Source organism: Vulpes vulpes, chromosome 10 (genome assembly GCF_048418805.1).
Source record: "Vulpes vulpes isolate BD-2025 chromosome 10, VulVul3, whole genome shotgun sequence".
In the NCBI taxonomy this organism is placed as follows: Eukaryota; Metazoa; Chordata; class Mammalia; order Carnivora; family Canidae; genus Vulpes; species Vulpes vulpes.
This window is the reverse complement of record NC_132789.1, coordinates 2,353,641-2,377,081: the sequence shown is the minus strand read 5'-3', so window position 1 is coordinate 2,377,081 and position 23,441 is coordinate 2,353,641. Positions and strand designations below refer to the sequence as shown.

At 42.2% G+C, this 23,441-nt stretch overlaps 1 protein-coding gene across 2 annotated transcripts in view; it reads right to left on the bottom strand.

The window, feature by feature from the left end:
* TMEM132D (transmembrane protein 132D) overlaps positions 1-23,441 on the bottom strand; it is a 583,143-nt gene that overhangs the window by 424,034 nt on the left and 135,668 nt on the right. For both annotated transcript variants that reach the window (XM_072722657.1, XM_072722658.1), the window contains exon 2: positions 2,629-3,523. In XM_072722657.1, coding sequence (XP_072578758.1) covers positions 2,629-3,523 — 895 coding nt within the window. The remainder of the gene's footprint in view (positions 1-2,628; positions 3,524-23,441) is intronic.

Sequence of the window (23,441 nt, the reverse complement as noted above, 5' to 3'; positions counted from 1 at the left end):
GGCTCAAATGTCAGTTGCTGTGCAGGCTGGAGGGCTCCCTCCTGTTGGTGGCACTTACTTCAGTCCCTTTCTCACCCTGGTCACCCTTAAGTGGTGTGGACGTCCAACTGGCACCCAATGACATTAGCATGTCAACAGAGCGTCTAGAAATAAAAATCACAAATTCAGAGGAAAGCATCCAAAGATACATGGCTGGATCCTGCCGAGCTATTTATAGCAGAAGGCCAGATAGAGCAGACCCATACTCATTCTACATATTGGAAGCTATGCTAAATTAGTGTAAAATTGACTTCATTAAAAAAGATATACTGTGTTATTTTCTAATTATGAGAATTCAAACTAAATGCTCAAAGCATGACCAGATCCACGTTCACCTCCAGCTGTTGTCACAACCCCTATGACTCACTCGTAAAAACAGCATTTGAAGTATGCAGCAAGCATGCGAATGCTGCTTTTAAGGGGACAGAAAGTGTACCACCTGACCAAGTTAAACACATAGCCATGAAATATTCATTTCACTATTACCTGAACCGAAATACTGAATTTATTTCTTTACAAATTTCTAATTGGTGAACTCTGAGCAAATACACTTTTGCTATATATCCAAAATTCTCAACTCTTTGACTTCTGATGTAGAGCAACCACATCAAGGAGTTTCAAATGTGTTTGTTTCTGAATTTGCAAAGATTTAGACTCCTTAGATTATGCAGCCCAGCAAACCAAATTTCTGCTGGCTTCGTTACAGCTTGCCAAGACAGAGCTGCCCTCAGGACTCCGACACCCATGTCTTAATGTGCAGTAGGCAGTCATCAGATACAAAGATTTCTGTGAAGTTTAATACTACACATACAACTACCTCCCCGAAACAGCTGGATGCAGATATCATCTCCTGGAGAGTTAAAACTTCAGTAGATTTTGGGTTTTCACCCCGGCATCAGGAAATCAACAACCAGCAGCTGGCAAACCTACAGGGCGGCAGAGGGTCCAAAATCATGCAAGAACAAAGCTCCCCTTATTCCAAACCTTTGGTTTCTATCAGCAAACAGTTCTCTACATAAGCAGCCTTCTCCACAGAGAATATTATATAAGACCGTTGATCCTGGAAAAGCAGAGCACAAAGCCCGCAGACCATGCAGCAGGTCTGTGAGCAGCGGAATTGGGTCTGCTTCCAGGGACAAAAGGAGAGTTAATGAGGCCTCAGCCCTACAGATGTGCTGATGCAGCCTAATCCCCAGGGTCAACCCCCCAATACACTATCAGCCCATGCCAAAGGTCTGTCCCTGCCAAGAATCAGCCACATTCAATCATTAGATTAATGTCATGCATTAGCTCCTATTTCTTTAGTTAAGAGTAAAAGGTCACAATCAACAAACCTTAAATGTGGAAGGTATAAGCAAAAGGAGGATTCCTTTCTGAAACTCCTGCATCTCTTAACAAAAACAAGGAGAAAGGGGAGAAAGAGAACAAAGAAAAAACAGATATGAAGCCCACATGGAGAAGGACGAGAGGCCAACTATCCTAGCATGACTTTAAAAACCGCCCAGAGAAACGAACTAGGGGTGGTGGAAGGGGAGGAGGGCGGGGGGTGGGGGTGAATGGGTGACGGGCATTGGGGGGGCACTTGACGGGACGAGCACTGGGTGTTATTCTGTATGTTGGCAAATTGAACGCCGATAAAAAATAAATTTATCATTAAAAAAAAAAAAAAAAGAAAGTAAAAACCTCCCAGAAACCGCACCTCATGTACAGATATTTTCCGGGGTCATCTCCAATGTCATCCATGGCACGTGAAATCAACGTTCTGAGTTGGTAACAATGGCAGGACGCTTTTAGTGACCCCATCACCCTGACACCCAAGCAGCTGTGTAGCAAAGCTGTGTCGTATTTAAAACAAATGGAAAACGCTTTAATGAAAATCCCAAGTCAAGGCAAGTAGCTTCTCTCATATATGACATTCCAAAGTGAAAACTACCTCATTTTCCGCCCAAAGTACACAGCGCTCCTTTAAATGTCTTGTCTTTGTATGTTCGTATGTAAGATACTCAACAAATTCCACTGTATATTCTTCACACATTATGCTCTTTTATGTTTCGAACACTGAGTTCTATTTCCAGGGAGAAACAAAGTGAGGTTGGTACCATATCATACTTAGAATGCACAGGCTTGGCATAGACTGGAGTTGGCAAAACGGTATCCTCTCTCCTCAGACAACTGTTACCATCCCATGTGCCGACTAGACTCGTTTCAACCGTGAGCCATTTGACACCCTGATGTGCAAAGGGCCCCATGGGACACACCCCTCCACACCCGCGTTCCTCAAACTTCTGGGGCGAACCCAGGCTCAGGACAGAGCACAGATCCACAGCCACCCGGCTGTTCTGGGAGGGCCCGAATGATCCTGTAAAGGGACAGTCTTTACCACCAAACTGCCGACCACGAAAGAGCAAACTATTTTCTGTATTTTTCCCTGAAAAGGAGATTTATAAAACTTGGAAGGTGTTACACCTGTGAAGGTGCTAACGCAGCTCACAGGGTCAGGGAGTGAGAGTCTGGAGGCCTGGCCAGGCCTGGAAGGTTCAAGGACAGGCGCCCCCGGAGGCGCAGGGGCAGGTGCTCCCAGGGACTCACCTCAGCGTGAAGCGATCCGCGCTGCAGTTCCGGGACACGGCCACGAGGAAGGTGAGCACATCGCCTTGCCTCGCTGTCCTGGCGGAGTACAGGATGGCCACGTTGCTGTCCAAACGCAGCTCCCGCAGCGCGGGTCTGCCCCCCGTCTGATAGAGGAAGACGCTGCCGATCCTCTGCAGGTGGGGCACGGCCTCGTCCAGCCCGTCCTTCCCGGGCCGGATGGCGTTGTCCTTCCTGACATCGCCGCTGCCGCCCGCACAGTCCCCGCGCGCATCCCCCGGCTGCACGGAGTAGTAGAGCTCCACGGGGCTCCCCTCGGGCGGCCCGGGCGCCCGCTTCCTCCCGGCCACCACGGTGGGGGGCCCGAACCAGGCGGCCAGCAGCTCCAGTTCGGCCACGCACAGCCCCAGGGCGCCCTGCAGCCGGCAGCCAGCCCGCACCTCCCGGGTCTCCCGGAAGGCGAACAGCCGCAGGCAGGGCAGCCGCTCGCCGGGGCTCTGTGCCGCCCAGTCCCGGCCCAGCAGGTGGAAGAGCACCTGCACCCGGGGCCGGCTCAGGTACACCTTGTCCCGCAGGATGTGCGCCCTCAGCCTCCAGTTGAGGGAGAGCTTGCTGGTGGCTCCGAAGGGGCTGGAGGGCAGCAGGAGGTCCTGAGGCACCACCTGCTCGATGGAGAAGGGCCCGTAGCTGGCGCTGAGCACGGGGAGCCTCTGGGCTCTGTAAATTAGGAAGGACTCCACGCGGGACTGCAGGCTAGAGTTGCGCATGATGTCCTGGTTGGCCTCCTTCAGGAAGAAGGACACGTCGGCGTTGTTGATGTGGTAGGTCACAGGGAGGTAGGTAGGCAGCAAGGAGAACCTCTGGATGCTCTCCAGGACCCCTCGGCTCTCAGTCACTGTCAGGAGGAATCAGAGCGCAGGCGTTAGGAACCCAGGCCAGTGCTAACAATGGTTCCGCCGTCTCCATACCCCTTCCTCCCTGATTGCCAGCTTTGTCCCAACCATGCACCTCTCTACCCAAAACCTCAGATGCCATCCACTCACTGTCTAAGACGTGTGTTGCTTCTACAACGGCGTGAGCCTAGGACTTGCTCCCTTTGCTAAAAAGTGAGATCACCCGGGATTAGGAGTCTGAAGAACATGCTAGCATCAGACAGAGGAGGCTGCTCCCATTAACTCCAGGACAGAGACTAGGTGCAGAAATAACTTCCTTGGCGTGGGCTTCAATGCTTCAGCCACATCTCACCTGACACCCTGTGTACCTCCCTCCACTGATGACACGTGCAACACTTAAGGACACTTGGGCCACCAGAGAATGATAAAGGACGCTGGGCGATGGTAAATGAAGATGGGATCTCACAATCGCGTGCATGTCACACACGCCCCTTGGATGTCAGCTGACAGACTCAGAGCCCAGAAGGATTTGCCTGGAGGAGTCTTCTAGGAGGCAACCTGACCATGTCTCTCACGGCGGGCCCAGGTGTGCACAGCACACACCTCATGCCCCCAAGAAACACATCTTTTTCATTACAGCCACCTCCTCCCTGAAAGCTGTTTTGATCCCGGAGCACAAAAGGTATTCTTTTTCTTCCTTACTGATCATATCCCTCCATGGTGGGGGAAGGGGAGAGGGAGACCAAACTGCCATTCTTACAGTATGCCTTATTTTCTCTAAGAAAAACACAGACATAGAAATTCAATGCAAGAATGAATTTTACGGGTTTTAGAAATGGAAATTATTGGCTTTGGGAACACTGACTTTCTAGGCCAAGTTCCACAAGTCGTACAAAGCCCTTCCCATTAGTAGCCATGTGACTATCTCTGGTTATTCTGCAATAAAAGCAACTCAAACCCTGACATTCACTGTGCCCACGTGCTTAAAAGGCCCACGTGAAAACCTGTTCGGATGCATGACACCAACGCAAGCCTGGACCCCCGGCGGCAGCTGACTGTGAGCGGAGGAGAAAGCAAAGAACTCGGGAAAGGGGTTCTGGGCATGGCTTGGCTGCACGTTTGCCAGGGGACAGACAAGTCTCTGACTCCTTTGGCCTCGTGGGGCTGGTGTGCAGAGTGAGGGCCCCGACCAGGGCATCGGCGCCCTGTCCAGCTGCAATGCTACAGGTGCTAACCTGCATTCACTCCCCTTCTGGACCAGCAGCCAGTCTGACTCATACAATTGTTCTGAGTGTACAGACAGCCCCCAGGGAAGAACAGTCAGGGGGTGGCATTACCAAACCCAGGCCAGGCTAAGCCCCAGTGAAGCAACCAAGGTTTGCGTGGTGCTGAACCATTTAAAATCGACGAAAAAGTGAGCAGTTTTGACTGACGTGAGCAGTGACTTCACGCGGTTCAACCAATAAATAGGAATTTCTTTTTCAAAAATCAAAGTATCATAGGTATAACCAGATACTTCACTCCTTAACAGGATTACCTTTTTTAAAAAACTTTCCAGAAATCACTCAGGATTCGTATTTCTCATAATCCTGTACTTTCCCATGTGAGTTTTAGTGAAAGCTAAGAACCGGGTGTGGATTTTCTGCTAATATTCTGCACTGAATGCTTCATCCCTTCACTGGGTCTGCCCTCCGCACCCTCTGCTGCATCGTTGCCATTCCCCAGGTCTCAATATAAAGTCACTTTTCTGGAATGCCTCCCTTGGCTGCCTGCTTCTGGGTCACAGGTGCCATCCCATTCTTCTATGTATCCCGCATACCCCTCTATAGGACTTCATGCTAGGCTGTAACTGCTCCCATGCTCCGTGGGTTACATGCAAGTGAGCACACACAACAGATGCGCCTTTACGTTTTCACATCCTTGGGAGGGCGCCTGGAAAATACCAGGTACCCAATAAGTATTTGATAAATGCATGAATGGATGGATCAACAAATGAATTATGACATTAATAGTACAAAGAGCAAATTGTATTTTTATTTTTATTTTTTAAGACTATTTTTTAAATTTTTACTTTTATTTTTAAGAATTTGTTTATTCATGAGAGACATGGAGAGAGAGAGAGGCAGAGACACAGGCAGAGGGAGAAGCAGGCTCCACGCAGGGAGCCCGATGTGGGACTCGATCCTCAGACTCCGGGATTATGCCCTGAGCTGAAGGCAGATGCTCAACCGCTGAGCCACCCAGGCGTCCCCGAATTGTATTTTTACATCAGGATTTTGGATGTTGTGTTCTGTCCGCCATCTCTCTACAATCAGGATCCTTAACCCCATCAGGAGCTCCAAATAGATGTTAGCTATTTGGGGCCAAGGAAGACAGAAGTTTCTCCACACAATGAGATCCCTAAAAAGATCTACATCAATGACACGGGGTCTCCTGATTCTTAAAAATACACCTCAGAACCCCTCAGAATAATGGCCTTAAGCTGTCTCACACCAGCTTCTCATTCATCCCAGAAATTGCCAAAACCAAATCACCAAGCTGCAGAGAGTTAAGCATGCACGCTAGACACCAAGACCATGTGAACTCTGCTGCGGAACACACAGCCCCTACTCCTTGAAGACATCAAACTTAATTGTGCAGCTAATTACATATTCCAAGGACAATGACCATGAGTCCCCTGACTTTATTTGGGAAAGCAATAAGGAAGTCACTGCAAACATTGTTCAAAGGTAAGTAATTTCTAAGCTTTCCTCCACAGATGGCCTATTGGTCTTTTTGCCGAGTAGCTGGCCTCAATGTTTATTGCTTATAAGTGCTCCAAGTTGAACTAAAGTTCATGGTATTTACTTACACTTCCTCTATTATTTTCTTTTTTTTAATAAAATTGCAAAAATAATGCCAATTCTGCTCCACAAGACACAGAAAACACTAAGAAGTAAAACTCATTACCCTTGAATCCCCACAGGGGTGGCTCTTACAACCTACAAACACCAATTCCACATTAACACGAGTGAGGTGTCAGAGAAACAAGAAGCTGTAAATCTCAATTAATAAGCCATTAAGAACAAAATTACATTTGATTCTGATGCCATGGCTTTCCACACTAAGTTGAAGGAAAGCAATATGTTCCCATCTTAAAGCAATTCAGTGATGCTGGAGAGATTTTATATTAATTTTAGCATTTTTGAAAACATAATTTTCCCCTAATAATACTTTTAAGAAAGATGGGGAAGATAGCAATTTGAGCACCGACCTTTACATCTTCCCCTGGGGAGATGGGAAGGCAGTACCTGAGGGGATATGGTAGCAGTAAAGAATCATCACCTGTGCTAAACATGGAAGTTCAGTCTGCACACCAGGAATCACAGGAATTCCTGAGAGATCACAAGGGACTCAAACACCACATGCAAAAATACAGCATGGTTAATGCTGCCAGATAAAATATGGGAATCCAATTATGTCTCAATTTCCAATAAACAGTAATACTGTGGGGACATGTTTCTAAGAGAAAGTAAATAAATTTGTTGTTTATTTGAAATTCAAATGTACCTGGGGAATCCTGTATTTTTGTTTGCTAGGTCTGGCAACCCTAAGCAGGATCATAAAAACAAAACAGCAGGCATCCTGATAGAAACTCCCTTGATAGTTCTCAGAGTGAAATCCATGAACCCCAAGGACGCCCCACACTTGGTGATGATGTTCATGATGCTGGCGGTCAACTTTTGCAATCAGCTGAGCTCAAAGACCCAAGAGTAAGCTTGGTCACATGCACAGAAAGCCCCAAACAATCGAAGTGTCTTGCTAACAAGGAATAGGAAGGAGCTGCGACATAGCCTCCTGTGATCCTGGGATGAGTCCAGACCAACCCTAACCTAGTCTAGAGCACAGTCCCCCTGCTGGGAGCATCAACCAGCCCAGTGCACCCTCACACTGCTCAAGCTGCAAGCCACCGGGGTCACAACATGGTTATTAATACAGGATAGGTGGCCCCTCCAGGTGAATTCTTGTGAACTCTAATAGGATCAAGTGAAAACCAGGGACAAGGAAAACACACTCCATTATGTGAAGGGAAATTGCCCTGCAAGAGATAATCTAAAGAGAAAAGGCAAACAAACAAAAAGCAGAAGAGGAAGAAAATCTATACACAAAAGCTGTAAAATAAAAGAAAAACATTTAAACAGGCATTCAAGAGGTAGAAAGCAGTAACGCTTTGAAGAACATTTACCAAAGAATATAGAAGTACATTTTACACAGAATAATCTTGAAGCCCTTAACAATCAAGACCATACAGGCCCTTTGTTATTTATAATAAAATAAAATAAAGGCTAAGAGGGAAGAAGACCTGGCAGTATTAAAAGTAAGGGATTTAAAATGGTTCCAGAGGCAATAAAACAGATTTGAAAAAGCAGAAAATTGAATTTATCAAATGAGATGAGAAACTTTGGAAGCTCTCCCTAAAGGTAAATGTTAAAGACAAAGAAATAAAAATGGCCAAGGCCACGCTGCCAACACATGAGTCACACACCAGTTGTTCAATGCAGACAGTGAGGCTTCTTGGGAAGATACCAGAAAAACTCAAAAGCAGCATCCTAGAAAGACAACAGAGAAAAGAAAATATCCCTGATTTCAAAAAATAAATATTTCACCAAATTCCGGAAACAGAGAGCACCACCTTTAGGATTGCTTCTAAAGATACTTTTTATTTTATCACTTTTTTCTTGAAGAAGAGTTGGCACAAAGTTGCATTGGTTTCAAATGGAACAACATGACTGGACAAGCCTGTCTGTCATGCTGTGCTCACCACGAGTGTAGCATAAATCTGTTGTCAGGTAACACTATATGAGATATTTATTAATGTCAATGGCAAATATAATTATTTATCCCTTTTTTAAGATTTCATTTATTTATTCGTGAGAGACACACAGAAAGAGGCAGAGACATAGGCTGAGGGAGAAGCAGGCTCCATGCAGGGAGCCCAATGTAGGACTCGATCCCTGGACTCCAGGATTATGCCCCGGCGCGAGGGCAGGCACTCAACCACTAAGCCACCCAGGCGTCCCTATAATTATTTATCCTTGAGGAGATAACTTCCCTCCATAGCCACTGAAGATCTCTTCAGGGTACAGAAGAGTCTAACTTGCTTAGGACAACAAAACACCAGGACATAGCAGACAGCCCACAGTAGGGACTCTATGGACATGGACACTCATGTTTGCTATGACTTTACCCAAGGTCAGTGAGCATCAGGAGTGAGGAGAGATGAAGGGGAGAGGGAAGGGGATGCAGTAACAGACAGATGACTTTACAGAGAGCCCCAGACTGAGATGTGCCCCCAGGAACCTGGATTCGAGAGTGTTCAAGATGACAGAACCAAAGCAAAGTCCCTAACTGCCTCAGCTCCCTTGCCTTGCTCCTTCCCACTCCTGGGCATGGTTGGCTACCCTATGCAAAGATGAATAATCAACAGCCCCCCACTACCTTCTATTCTACCCCACACCTAACACATTCTCAGCTGGAGACTCCACCTAGAAAACAGAATCCACTAGAAAGGAATCCTCTTGTCTCCCCTCCAGCGAATTAGTCAGTGACTTAAAATCTGCTACCCATCTTTGCCTATTATTATATTATAATAATATATATATTATTATATTATTATAGGCAAAGATATATATTATCTTTGCCTATATATTATATATTTAATTATATATATAATATAATATATAATTATTATATAATTATATTATATTATTATATATTTAATATTTTAAATATTATAATATTTATATATTTATATATTATATATTTTTATATTATAATATATAAATAACGTATACATATAGGGTCCATTTCCTTGACAGTCCTCAGCAAAACCCAATCCTTGTCAACTATACTTCAGTTCAAAGAAAAAATATTTTTTTAAAGATTTATTTATTTATTTATGATAGACATAGAGAGAGAGAGAGAGAGAGAGGCAGAGACACAGGAGGAGGGAGAAGCAAATCCTCCCTCCTTACCACCTCACCTCTCTGCTCCTCTTCATATTTGTATGCATGCACAGATATGCTATTATAAATATACACAGAGACATGTTTATATTTGCATCAATGACTATAGACTGCTGTATGCACACATGCACACACATACCCACACAAACACAGGTGGTTGTCTATGGTCACTGTGATAGGCTAAATAATGGCTCCACCAAAGATATCCACAACCTAACCCCCAGAACCTGTGACTATGTGACCTTCCAGGGCAAAGAGGACTTTGCAGATGTTATTCAGTTAAATATCTTGAGATGGAGAGATTACCCTGGATTATCCAGGTGTATCCAATGTAATCACAAGGCTCCTAATAAGAGAAAGGCAGGTCAGAGAAGAGAGATGCTCCTTGCTGGCTTTGAAGATGAAGGAATGGGCCATGAGCCAAGGAATGGAGAGAGCCTCTGGCAGCTGGAGACACAGGAACACTGCCCTGGGTACTTCTGGCCTTCCTTGTCTTTTAATCATTGAAAATGTCACATCGTTTATTTTATAGAATTTTCTTCTTTTGCAGATAAGGAAACTAAGAGCCAAAGGGACTAATGCCTTGGCTAAGGTTACACAACCAATTCTGTGTGGGCCTGGGATGGATGCGGATGGGTGGTGTGCTGGTGCTGATGGACACAGGCAACAGGAGCTGATTTCACACCTCATTCGGGCCCCACGTCTGGTGACGTCGTGCCTTGGTTCCATGATGGAAACTGGCAGACCCTATAGGTCAGGTGTCTCCCTCTCTACCTCCCACCAGAACCAGCTGTGAAACATTTCTGTTGGTCTGAAGACTGGGGTTTTACTCCCCACACTCCACTGTGATCCTATCACTTTGTTGCTGTCCTTCTTGTTGTTAAAAGGGTTTCCTTGGCTGTCCAATGACTCCCATGTAAAATTCATAACCTACAATTCAACATTCATAATGAACTGGTATGTGCAGCTTTTCTCCCGGTCCAGTCTCGGCATCTCACTTGCTCTGCACTTAACCTCCACTCCCACCAGTCTGAACGCTGGTCATTCACCAAACACAACCTCTGAGTCTCCTCCTGCAGTGCTCTCACTCTTCAAATTGTAATGGCTTCTCCAACAAAGCAAATCTCTAGCAGGAAAATTGCCATCTGTCCTAAAACATTGCCTATTGGGGCTTCCCCATCTAAGAAATCCACCCCATTGACCCCATTCAAAAGGGGTCTTCATGCATATGCAGTATTTGATTCTGTTTTGCTCCTTGGATAAAAGTAGCAAACTCTGCTTTACACTGCAGTTAAGTGGGTTTATTTCCCCCATCAAATTATGTATGTAATAATTATGCAGAATTAGTTCCAAACACTGTCCTGTGTGCTCTAGAAGGATGGACGACCCTGTTACTCTCAGTGACCTTGTGTATTATTTTATCATCCTCACTTTACAATGAAGAAATGGAGGAGCAGAGCAGTTAAGTTGTTTGCCTGAAGTCACACAGGTGCTAAGTGGCAAAGACACGATTCAAACCCAATAGTCTGGCTCCTTTACCACCACACAATGTGACCCTCTCTAGGACTAAGCCAAGGACCCAGCCCTGTTTTGTTCATCTTTCCATGTGAAATCATGCTTTTCCCAGAATGTGGCATGAGTGTCAGTGGCATCATGCTTGACAATTCCCAGTGGCCACAGAAAAGCATATTTATAAAATTGTAATTAGCCATGTATTTCCCTTAAAGAATATGGGAAACAATATAATTCGCATATCAAGTCCAAGAATCATGGCTACTACTATTGCTTAGGTTGACACTATATGAGGTACTTCATGCTAATCTGTCTACACTGGCTCCATGGATTACATGTGAAGGGCTCATAGAACCTACCAATGCTCAAAAGTTGTGAAGGTGACATGTGTAAGGTCCCCAGACCAAGCACAGAGCTGGACAGTTTGGGGCATACTACACATTCATCAAGTGAGGAAATGATAGCTCCAGAAAAAACACATGAATTATTCTTTGGGATCTCTGTCAATACAAGGACCCTTTTAAAGACACTTGCAGAGAACTGCACACCCCTCTACATCCCCATAGCACTGCCCTGGGAACATAGGAGAAAGGTCCTGAGACGGAGATTAACACATTTCCTTTCAATGAACTGTTCTTAATTTGCTTCTAAAACCTGAATGTGTTGTTTCAGATATATCAGAGGGGAATTTGTCATTTCTCAAGCACATTTTTATGCTTTGAATGAGTCAGGAAACAGGTATTTTACTGCCGCTTCTCAAAGGAGCAGGATGACTGAAGGAGGTAGCCAGTGGCGAAGGCAGCAGCCCCCTGTGTGGATTTAAATATGAGAAGCACTCTCACTTGAACAATAATTTGTTATAAGAAACATGTTTAGAGGCTGTGAAGTTATCTTAAAAGCAAGACACATCTCTGCCTCTATGTGCTGAGCTCAGCATGCAGAGACGCTGTCCATGGTGCTGAGAAGTGCCACTTAAACAGAAAGGTCTCCATCCCCATGAGGCGACATCCTGGTGTGAGGGACACATTTAAAACACCAGCAATGATTAGTCCCTGCAACAGCAAGCCATGAAGAAAGCAAACCAGGGGTAAAGGGCAGAGGGTAGAGGGTGGCATACCCAGGCAAGTCAGACTGAACTCTAAGACAGGGAGAGGCAGTGAGGACCTATCTACATCCCCATATGCATCACTCAAGTTCAGGCCTTGTCAGTCTCAACATTTCAGGAGCTAAATGCAAAAGTCTGGAACGAAAGAAACTCAGAAGGTCTCAATCAGGAACTCTCAGTCCAGGACTACTGAGGATAATTTGTCACTGCAGGAAGTTGTTTTGTGCATTGCTGAATATTTATCAGCAACACTGACCTCAATCCACCAGATGCCAGTAGAGCCCCCTTACTCAGTTGTGACAGCCATACATGTCTCCGGACATTGCCGGATGTCCACTCAGGTACAGATGCCAGAAAACACAAGATTCTTATTTAAATCTGAATTTCAGAATAACAATGAATACTTTTCTTAATATAAGTACGCCCTAAATATTGCATAAGACATTTATTGTTTATCTGAAAATCAAATTTAAGTGGACAGTCTGTATTTTTATTTGCTCTATCTGGCAACCCTAGTTAGGAAACAAAATCATTCTTGAAAACCACTACTCCAGCTTTATAATTTAAAAAACTGTATGTATGTGTGCACACATGTATGCGTGTATGCATGCATGTCAGTCATGGATATACATGCCAAAGGGACACAATCAAATACCCTGACCATTCAGATTAGTGAACACACAATTGCAACTGAACTTCCAGACAGAGTATGGAAGATTCACTTGGATGAGATTAAGGAGACCAGGATCTGTTATTACAGGTTCTGAAAATAGAGATAAAAGTCATATTCAACGTCACATAGTTTTCCTCTCAAACTTGGCAAATGGTTTTTAATTCACAACAAATGATGCTGCCCAGAATTCAGCACAGCTACAATGGCAAACAGGGCTTGTGAGGAAGGATATCTAGGGCCATCCAACCAGAAGATGATTGACATTATCAAAGGAAAGGAAGAAATTCCTATTCTCTCTGCCCCATTCACTGTATTCCTTGGAATCTATTTCAAGACATGAAAAAATAAGAAAGCACCTAGGAAAGTCTGTATTTTAAGAATGTTTAGTGCAATTTCAGGCCTAAAGTTAAAAAAATGGCAACAAACTAAATATCAAATGAATTTATATATAACCACTTTCACGCCTCATTAAAACAACCAAAATACCAAATATCAACAATAGCAAATACTGGTGAAGATATGGGGCAATAGGAGCTCTCATTCATTATTGGTGGGAATGCAAAATGGTACACCCACTTTCAAAGTCAGTTTAGTAATTTCTTACAAAACTAAGCAAACTCTTACCATCCAATTCAGCAGTCATGCCCCTTGATATTTACTCAAAGAAGCTGAAAATTTATGTCAACCACAAAACCTCACATGAATGTTTAGAACAGCTTTATTCATAATTGTCCAAACTTGGAAGCAACCAAGATGTCCTAGGGTAGGTGATGGATAAACAAATTATGGTATATCCAGATGATGAAGTATTATTCAGTGTGAAAAGAGCTCTCAAGGGACACCTGGGTGGCTCAGTGGTTGAGCATCTGCCTTTGGCTCAGGTCATGACCCCAAGGTCCTGGGATCGAGTCCCACATGGGGCTTTCCACACGAGCCTGCTTCTCCCTCTGCCTGTCTCTCTCTCTCTCTCTCTCTCTCTCTCTCTCTCTGTGTGTGTGTTTCCCATGAATAAATAAATAAAATCGTTTTTAAAAAATGAGGTATCAAGCCATAAAAAAACACAGAGGGGCCTTATATGATTATGGCTAAGTGAAAGATGCCAATTTGGAAAGGCTACACAGTATTTAATTCCAACTATATTACATTCTGAAAAAGGCAGAACTATAAAGCCAGTAAAAAAAAAAAAATCACTGTTTTCCAGAAGCTGGTGGGGGAGGGGGAGGAAGAAGGGATATGTGAATAAAAGAAGCACTAAGGGTTTCTATGTCAGTAAAAGTATCCCAAATGCTTCTATCAAGGTGGACACATGTCATTATACATTTGTCCAAATCTATAGAATGTATACCCCTAAAGTGAATCCTAATGTAAACTATGGACTCTAGTTAATAATAATGTATCAACATTACTCAATAGTTGTAACAAATGTACCACACTAATGCAAGGATTGATGGGAGCATTGTACTTTTCACTCAATTATTTCCTATAAACATACAACTGTTAAAAATAATAAAGACTATTAATTTTCTAAATTAACTTCTAGTTATGTTTTTGTTACTGAACTCTAGCTTACTTCAACAGAAGGCTGAGAAAAAATATGGTCACAAACATTTAAAAAGTGTCAAACATGCTTTAAAGCCCATGATTTAATTTAATTTTTTAAAATTTGTATTGCCCAGATATTTTTTATCTTATGGAAATTTTGCTAGCTTTGTCTATTTAGTTACTGGGAGGCATGTGTTCAATTTTCCCACTACTATTTTGAACAAAGAACAAAACTGAAGGCTTCACAATTCCAGATTTCAAGATACTCTACAAAGCTGTAGTGATCAAAGCAGTATGAGACTGGCACAAATGCAGATACACAGATCAAGGGAAAAGAGTGGAGCATCCAGAAAAAAATCCCAGATTTTACAGTCAAATAATCCTCAACAAAGAAGGAAAGCATACACACTGGGAGAAGGACAGTCTCTTCATAACATGGTGTCGGGAAAACTGGCCAACCACACGCAGAAGTCACTTTCTTACACCATACACAAAAATAAACTCAAAATGGATTAAAGGCCTAAATATGAGACCTGAATCCACCAAAATTCTAGGGTAGAGCCCTCAACTAATTCTCTGACATCAACCGCAGCAATATTTTTCTAGATATGTCTCCTGAGACAAGAGAATCAAAAGAAAAATAAACTATAGGGACTACATCAAAATAAAAGGCTTCTGTACAGCAAAGGAAACAGCCAACAGAAGTAAAAGACAACCTACTGTATAGAAAACATTTGCAAATCTTATACCAATAAAGGGATAATATCCAAAGTATCTAAAGAATTTATACAACTCAACAGCAAATAATAATAATAATGAATCCAATTAAAAAAGGGGAAAGGAGGGGTGCCTGGCTGGCTCAGGTGGAGGGGAATGTGACTCTTGATCTTGGGGTTGGGAGTCTGAGCTCCACCTTGGGTGTAGAGATTACTTAACAAATAAATAAATAAATAAATAAATAAATAAATAAATAAATAAATAACAAATAAATACAAACTTTTTTAAAGAAAAACGGGGAGCGGCAGAGGGCCAGATAGTGGAAGAGTAGGCATCCTCAACACACCTGGCCCCAAAAACTTACCTACATAACTTTCAAAGCATCCTGAACACCTACGAAATCAAGCTGAAATTTAAAGAGAGAACAGCTGGAATGCGACAGAGAGAAAAGTGTTCACTTCTAACAAGGTAGGAAGGCAAAAAAACAAACAAACAAACAAAAAAAAAAAAAACATTGGGGGAGAGGAACCACAACTAGCCGGGCTAAAGCAGCATTAGTTGATTCCAAAACCAGACAAAGACCCCACCAAAAGGGAGAATTATAGAGCAGCATCCTGGATGAACATTAATGCAAAAATTTTCACCAAGATACTAGCCAATAGGATCCAGCAGTACATTAAGAAGATTATTCACCATGACCAAGTGGGATTTATCCCCGGGATGCAAGTTTGGTTCAACACTTGTAAAACAATCAATGTGATAGATCACATCAACAAGAGAAAACACAAGAACCACATGATCCTCTCAATAGATGCAGAGAAAGCATTTGACAAAATACAGCATCCATTCCTGATCAAAACTCTTCAGAGTGTAGGGATAGAGGGAATATTCCTCAATATCTTAAAAGTAATTTATGAAAAGCCCACAGTGAATATCATTCTCAGTGGAGAAAACCTGAGAGCCTTTTCCTTAAGATCAGGAACATGGCAGGGATGTCCACTCTCACCACTGCTATTCAACATAGTGCTAGAAGTCCTATACTCAGCAATCAGGCAACAAAAAGAAATAAAAGGCATTCAAATTGGCAAAGAAGAAGTCAAACTCTCCCTCTTTGCAGAAGACATGATACTCTACATAGAAAACCCAAAAGACTCCACCCCAAGATTGCTAGAACTCATACACCAATTCGGCAGTGTGGCAGGATACAAAATCAATGCCCAGAAATCAGTGGAATTTCTATACACTAACAACGAAACTGAAGAAATAGAAATTAAGGAGTCAATCCCATTTACAGTTGCACCAAAAACCATAAGATACCTAGGAACAAACCTAACCAAAGAGGTAAGGGATCTATACCGTAAAAACTACAGAACACTTCTGAAAGAAATGGAGGAAGACACAAAGAGATGGAAAAAATATTCTATTCTCATGGATTGGAAGAATTAATATTGTGAAAATGTCCATGCTAGCTAGGGCAATTTTCACATTCAATGCAATCCCTATCAAAATACCATGGACTTTCTTCAGAGAGGTGGAACACATCATCTTAAGACTTGTGTGGAATTAGAAAAGACCCTGAATAGCCAGGGGAATATTGAAAAAGAAAACAAGAGCTGGGGGCATCACAATGCTGGATTTCAAGTTGTACTACAAAGCTGTGGTCATCAAGACAGTGTGGTACTGGCACAAAAACAGACACATAGATCAATGGAACAGAATAGAGAACCCAGAAATGGGCCCTCTACTCTGTGGTCAACTAATATTCAACAAAGCAGGAAAGACTATCCATTGGACAAAGGACAGTCTCTTCAATAAATGGTTCTGGAAAATTGGACATCCACATGCAGAAGAATGAAACTAGACCATACAGAAAGATAAAATCAAAATGGATGAAATATCTAAATGTGAGACAAGAATCCATCAAAATCCTAGAGGAGAACACAGGCAACACCGTTTTTGAACTTGGCCACTATAACTTCTTACAAGATACATCCATGAAGGCAAGGGAAACAAAAGCAAAAATGAATTATTGGGACTTCATCAAGATAAAAAGCTTTGGGGCAGCCCCGGTGGTGCAGCGGTTTAGTGCCGCCTGCAGCCCAGGGCGTGATCTGGAGACCCTGGATCGAGCCCCGCATCGGGCCATGTCTATGTCTTCTTTGGTGAAATTTCTGTTGATGTCTTTTGCCCATTTCATTATTGGATTGTTTGTTTCTTTGCTGTTGAGTTTAACAAGTTCTTTATAGATCTTGGATAGTAGCCCTTTATCTGATAGGTCATTTGCAAATATCTTCTCCCATTCTGTAGGTTGTCTTTTGGTTTTGTCGACTATTTCTTTTGCTGTGCAAAGCTTTTTATCTTTTTTTTTTAATGTGATTTTTTTAAAGATTTTATTTATTTATTCATAGAGATGCAGAGAAAGAGAGAGAGAGGCAGAGACACAGGCAGAGGGAGAAGCAGGCTCCATGCAGAGAGCCCGATGTGGAGAAAGGGGAACCCTCTTGCACTGTTGGTGGGAATGTGAACTGGTGCAGCCACTCTGGAAAACTGTGTGGAGGTTCCTCAAAGAGTTAAAAATAGACCTGCCCTACAACCCAGCAATTGCACTGTTGGGGATTTACCCCAAAGATTCAGATGCAATGAAACGCCGGGACACCTGCACCCCGATGTTTCCAGCAGCAATGTCCACAATAGCCAAACTGTGGAAGGAGCCTTGGTGTCCATCGAAAGATGAATGGATAAAGAGGATGTGGTCTATGTATACAATGGAATATTCCTCAGCCATTAGAAATGACAAATACCCACCATTTTCTTCAACATGGATGGAACTGGAGGGTATTATGCTGAGTGAAATAAGTCAATCACAACAAGCTAACATCTTAGCCTGTCAGAATGGCTAAAGTCAAAAAGACAAGAAAGACAAGTTAACAGACTAACTCTACCTCTACTCTAAAACACAAAGGCTACTATCTTGCTAATAGTCAATATTATTTAGATTTACCATCATGTTTAAATTGCCTGATGCGCCTCTTCTTATCCTGAATGGTGAAACTTCCTCTTGGATCATCTTAGATCTAATGTATAACACTCTTTTGTATTTTGTTCCTGTGTACTCTAGATATAGTTTATCTCAGGCTTTGTTGATAAAAATCATTTATTTCACCTAAGTTTTTTGAGAATATTTTCACCAACATACAACTGTAGATGGGCGGTCATTTTCATTGAGCATTTAATTGGCATCAGTCCATTGTCTTTTTACATCCATAATTTACATATGGGAGTCAGCTATGAGGCTCATATTGCTTTTCTGAAGAAGATTGATCTCTCTTCCTCTGGTGACTGCTGTTAAGATTTTCTCTTTTGTTTTCAGAAAACTTCATAAGATTTCTTCAGATATGCGTGTAGGTGTGTGTAGGGAGGGTGGTTGTTTATTCTACCAAGATTTCATATTCCTCAAGAATAACCATCTTAAAATATCTCCCTAGCTTTGAAAAATTCTCAGATGTTATTTTTTCACAGGCTTTATACCTCTTTACAAGTCCTCTCTTTTTGGGACTCCAATTATACCTCAGAAATTTATACAATGTCACATAAGTTTATTGCCATATTTCTTCTCATTTATTTTTTTATATCTCTCTAGTTCTGTGTATTTTCAACACTATTTTTCATTCCAGTGATTGTCACTCCAGCTCTAATTAATCTGCATTATAATACATGTATGAAGTTTCTCATTTCAATAATTATACTTTTTCAGTCCAAAATTCATATTGTATTTTAGTTTGTAGATTCTGTTTTTCTGCTAATGTTGTATCTTGCTCTTTGTTTACCCCACCATATGTATCCCATTTATTCAAAATTATACGTCTAATAATTCAACTTTAATTTCTGCATACCTCTGTGTATTTTTCTATAATCTACTTTATTTGCCTCATCTTGTCTTCTGATGTGTCTAGGACATTTCCATTGAGTGCCAGACCCTGTGAATAGAGGATTATCCAGGCATACCCAGAATATAAAATGGGAATTATATTTGTCCAGGGATGATTTAATTTGCTTCTGGAAAGTGGGGAGAATAGGGTTGTATCACCTTCATATAGTGGGAGTTGACCTGGTTTGAAATTGGATTATAGTGCTTGTGAGGACTAGTTATTTCCAGTATTTTTGCTTATACACAAGATGAAGCAATCAGAAAATCTCTCTGAAGGCCTAGGGAGTTTACCCCTACTCCTTGGGATAAAATATACTATTTTTTGTTTGCCTAGTTCCATGAGACTGTGAAAACTTCACTCAGCTTCCTGCCTCTTAGCTACCACTTTCTTCTCAGCTTCTATGTTTCTTTGTCTTGTATGAACTAAGCATAAGCAAATGTCCCAAGGGGAAAACATCTCAGAATGTTGGATTTACCACAATGTGCCTCCCTTCCTCCTGGCTTCTGCATTCCTTAATATCCTGTCTGCCCCCATAGCTCACTAATGCGTTAAAGCATTTTTTTGCTGTTATTCAGCTTTTCTACTCAGTAGGAAGTCTGGGCCACTAGCCTGAAGCAAATATCACACAATTTATTATTGATTGAAGAAAATGAGGATATTTAGTTTACAATACAAAACTGCATATTATATTTCATAGACTCTAAGATATCATTAATTTTAAAATAAGACATTATTTTATATACCTCTAAAAGATTAAACTATGTCACGAAGATTTTTTTGTTTTTTATTTTATACCTACTGAATATTTATTTAAAACTATTTCCTCATAGTAGCAACAGAATATGAAAAAGGTTATGACCCCAGAAAGCAGGTGATACTAGCAGGACAGCACTGTATACTAAATCATAACTGATTTCAGAACACCAGGAAATTTAAGATGCCATGATTTTAGAGATACTATACATGAAAAAAAGTCCCAGTAACAATAAAATACAGTATAACCACATGAAGTAGAATAATAGAAAGTATACCAAATATGAAGCAGGAATAAGAGTTGTATCTACCTGGTGATATTTGGAGCATTAATCTTTTCTTTATGTTTTTTTCCTCTAAATTTTCTCATTATCGCTAAATATCACTTATTATTTTTAATTTGAATAATGTGTCGTGTACAAAAGAATCTCTTGCTTATTCCAAATATCAAACTGCATTCTGGAATGTCTTTTTGATGATCACTTTTATTTATTTTTTTAATTTTTTTTTTTTTTTGGTTTCAGAGGTAGAGTTTAGTGATTCATCAGTTTTATATAATGTCTTATATAATGCCCAGTGCTCATCACATCACGTGCCCTCCTGCATGTCCATCACCCAATCACCCCATTCTCCCACTCCCTCCCCTCCAGCAACCGTCAGTTTGTTTTCTATGACTAAGAATCTCTTATGGTTTGTCTATCTCTCTGATTTCATCTTGTTTTATTTTTTCCTCTCTTCTACTATGATGATCACTTTTAAAACATGAATTTAAGACAGACAAGGTGAGGAGAGAGAAATGAGGATTTGCACTCTTTGTTATTCACCTCTTGGGTCTTATGTATTCCCTCACATTTCTTCTTTGCTGGCTCCTTCTTCTACACTATCTGTAGACAGTGCCAAGAGCTTGGCCCTCAGATGGCCTTTTGTTATCTTCACTCATCTCCTTGCTGGTCCCATTCAGTCTCTGGGTGTTATGTTCACATCTCCAGGATGGATCTTTCCTTGAACATCACCTGTATCCGTCTTCCTTCTCAACATCATGTTGTGGAGACTTCATAGGCATCCAAAACCTGACATGCCCAAAATACATCTATTCATTGGTCTTTCTAAAATCTCTCCTACTTTAGATGTCCCCATCTCAGAAAATGCAACTTCATCAGCCCAGTCTCCTTGACAAAAACTTGAGGTTGTAGGTTACTCTTCTCTTCCTCTGATATTGCATATCTAATTTATATGCATAAGCTCCTGCCTGTGCCTTAAAAACATATCTAGAATCTGAACTCTTCTGTCCATTTCCACCACCACGCTCTATCACCCAGGGTCCCTGCAGAAAACATTTACCCTGCTAAAATTGATTGAGGATGTTTTAAGATGAGTTATGTAAAGATGTAGCAGAGATAAAGATGTCTGAGCTAGCAGAAGTTAAAGCTAAAACTACACATTCCTAGATTCGAAAGGGCATGTGGAAGGTGCTGGATGGCTGTGGCCACAGCTGAAGGAAGGCTGCCCAGAGAGCAGTGGTCCTCAATGGAGAGATACAGTCTCTGCCAACCCACGCCCTCTTCCTCCTCTGTCTTTATCTTCCTATAGCCAAAGCCACATGGAAGCCAGACAGCAGTTTATGAATCTTTTTTTTTAATTTTTTTTAATTTTTTTTTATTTATTTATGATAGTCACAGAGAGAGAGAGAGAGGCAGAGACACAGGCAGAGGGAGAAGCAGGCTCCATGCACTGGGAGCCCGACGTGGGATTCGATCCCGGGTCTCCAGGATCGTGCCCTGGGCCAAAGGGAGGCGCCAAACCGCTGCGCCACCCGGGGATCCCGACAGCAGTTTATGAATGTTAGCATTTCAGAGTACAGGGTAGGGAGGAAAACTGATAAACAGTGAATATACAGTACAGCTACTCTGCACCAAACAACGTCCATTTACTCACTTGGGTTACTGCAACTGCCCCTTAACTGGTCAGTGTGCTTCCATCCTTGTCTCCTACTCATATATTCTATACAGTGTATCTACATTCTGTAGCATACTAAATATTACAAGGCATATTATAACAGCATATGGTACATTACACATCAGAGTATATTATACAGTGTATAGTATATGTGGAGAAACACAGCAGCTAGAGTTACTTTGTGAAAACATAAGGCAGTTAGTATTTCCTCTGCAGAAAATCTTCCAGTGATTTACTAAAAGTAAATTCTGAAGTCCAAATGTATTTAATTTCAATTAATAGAAGTAAACAGCCACATGTGGTTTATGGCTTCCACACTGGGCCACTCTGGTCAATGGGACGTAAGCAAAACAGGGTTTGTAGTTTCCAAGAAGTGATATACAGAGCAGCCGTGCCCTGTGCCCCTTCCCTTCCTTCCTGTTACAATGACCAGATATGAGGGCTGAAACCAGAGCATAGAGCAAGCACACTGGACCTTAGGAGGAAGCACAGGTTGCAAACAGAAGAGCAACAAGACAGAAGGGGTCTGGGCCCCAGCTGGCCAAAGTGCTGCCATGTGAGTTTGAATTTTTTTGAGCAAGAGAACAAACTCCCAGCTGGTTTCAGCTCCACTGTTTTGCAGCATCTGCTACTCCCAGCTGAACCCATCCTTCACTTCATGAGAGTCCTCTTTCCCTAGCTCTGTGTTTTAGCGGTGTGACCCGTGTGTGTGTGTGTGGTCCCTACACCAGCAACATCAAACTGCTTAGACACCTAGGAACTGTTTAGACATACAGATCCTCAGGTCCCACCACGGACCCTCTGTGAAGCAAAATCACTGTAACTATTGCCAAGGGATTCCAACATGGACTATGGCTTGAGAACCACTATTCTAGCCAATTATGATAAAATGGTTCTCTTATATGCAGTAATGTGCAGTGATGTGCAGACATGCATTTATGACTGCATACGTACATATAAATCCATTTGCAGAAGAATTTTTTGGTGTGTGCTTGCTCAAATGTAGATCCCTCTTACCTCACTCATATTTTTTTCCTAATTAAAACACTGCAAGATTCCTTCAAATAATGTGTGTGGAAAAGCTTTGTGATTTTAGGAAGAAAAGAGGGTAAATCCAACATAATTTTTAAAAATGTAACCACCCAGGAATAGCAGATAATCCCATATGCAGGTCTAGTCCCATGCTCACCTGGTGGGTTTCACTAAAGTATCTAACCCAAATTCTGTAACTACACTGATGGTCTTCCCTGGTAATTAGAGAGAGGGAGATGTGTGAGTTCCCACCATAATTTTTGAATTTGCAAAGAATCAAACACAAAAAAGCAAAACTCTCCTCCTTTCATCAAACATGGTGCTTCCTCAACTGTGGCCTGCATCAGAATGGCTCAGAGGGCTTCTTCAATGCTCCTCTCTCCAACTGCCACAGCTGCTCCTGCCCACCTGCCTCCATTTACACTGCCCTGAATGCTCTCTCTCTGAGATCTGCCTCAGGGCCTTTGCACTTGCCCCCTCTTCTGCCCAAAATGCCTTCTGCATGGCTAACCCTCCTGATTCGGGTCTTGGCCTAAGAGGCAGCTTCAGGTGGCCTGACATAGCCCCACCTGGTCTCTCCCTGATGCCCTGCTTAGTTGCTTCCTATCCTAAATTGTCTTTTCTGTTAGTTTTCCTTATTGAATCACAGACCCCTCCTTCTTGGAAGGGTCCCTGGAGGTGGAGACCTGAACTGGC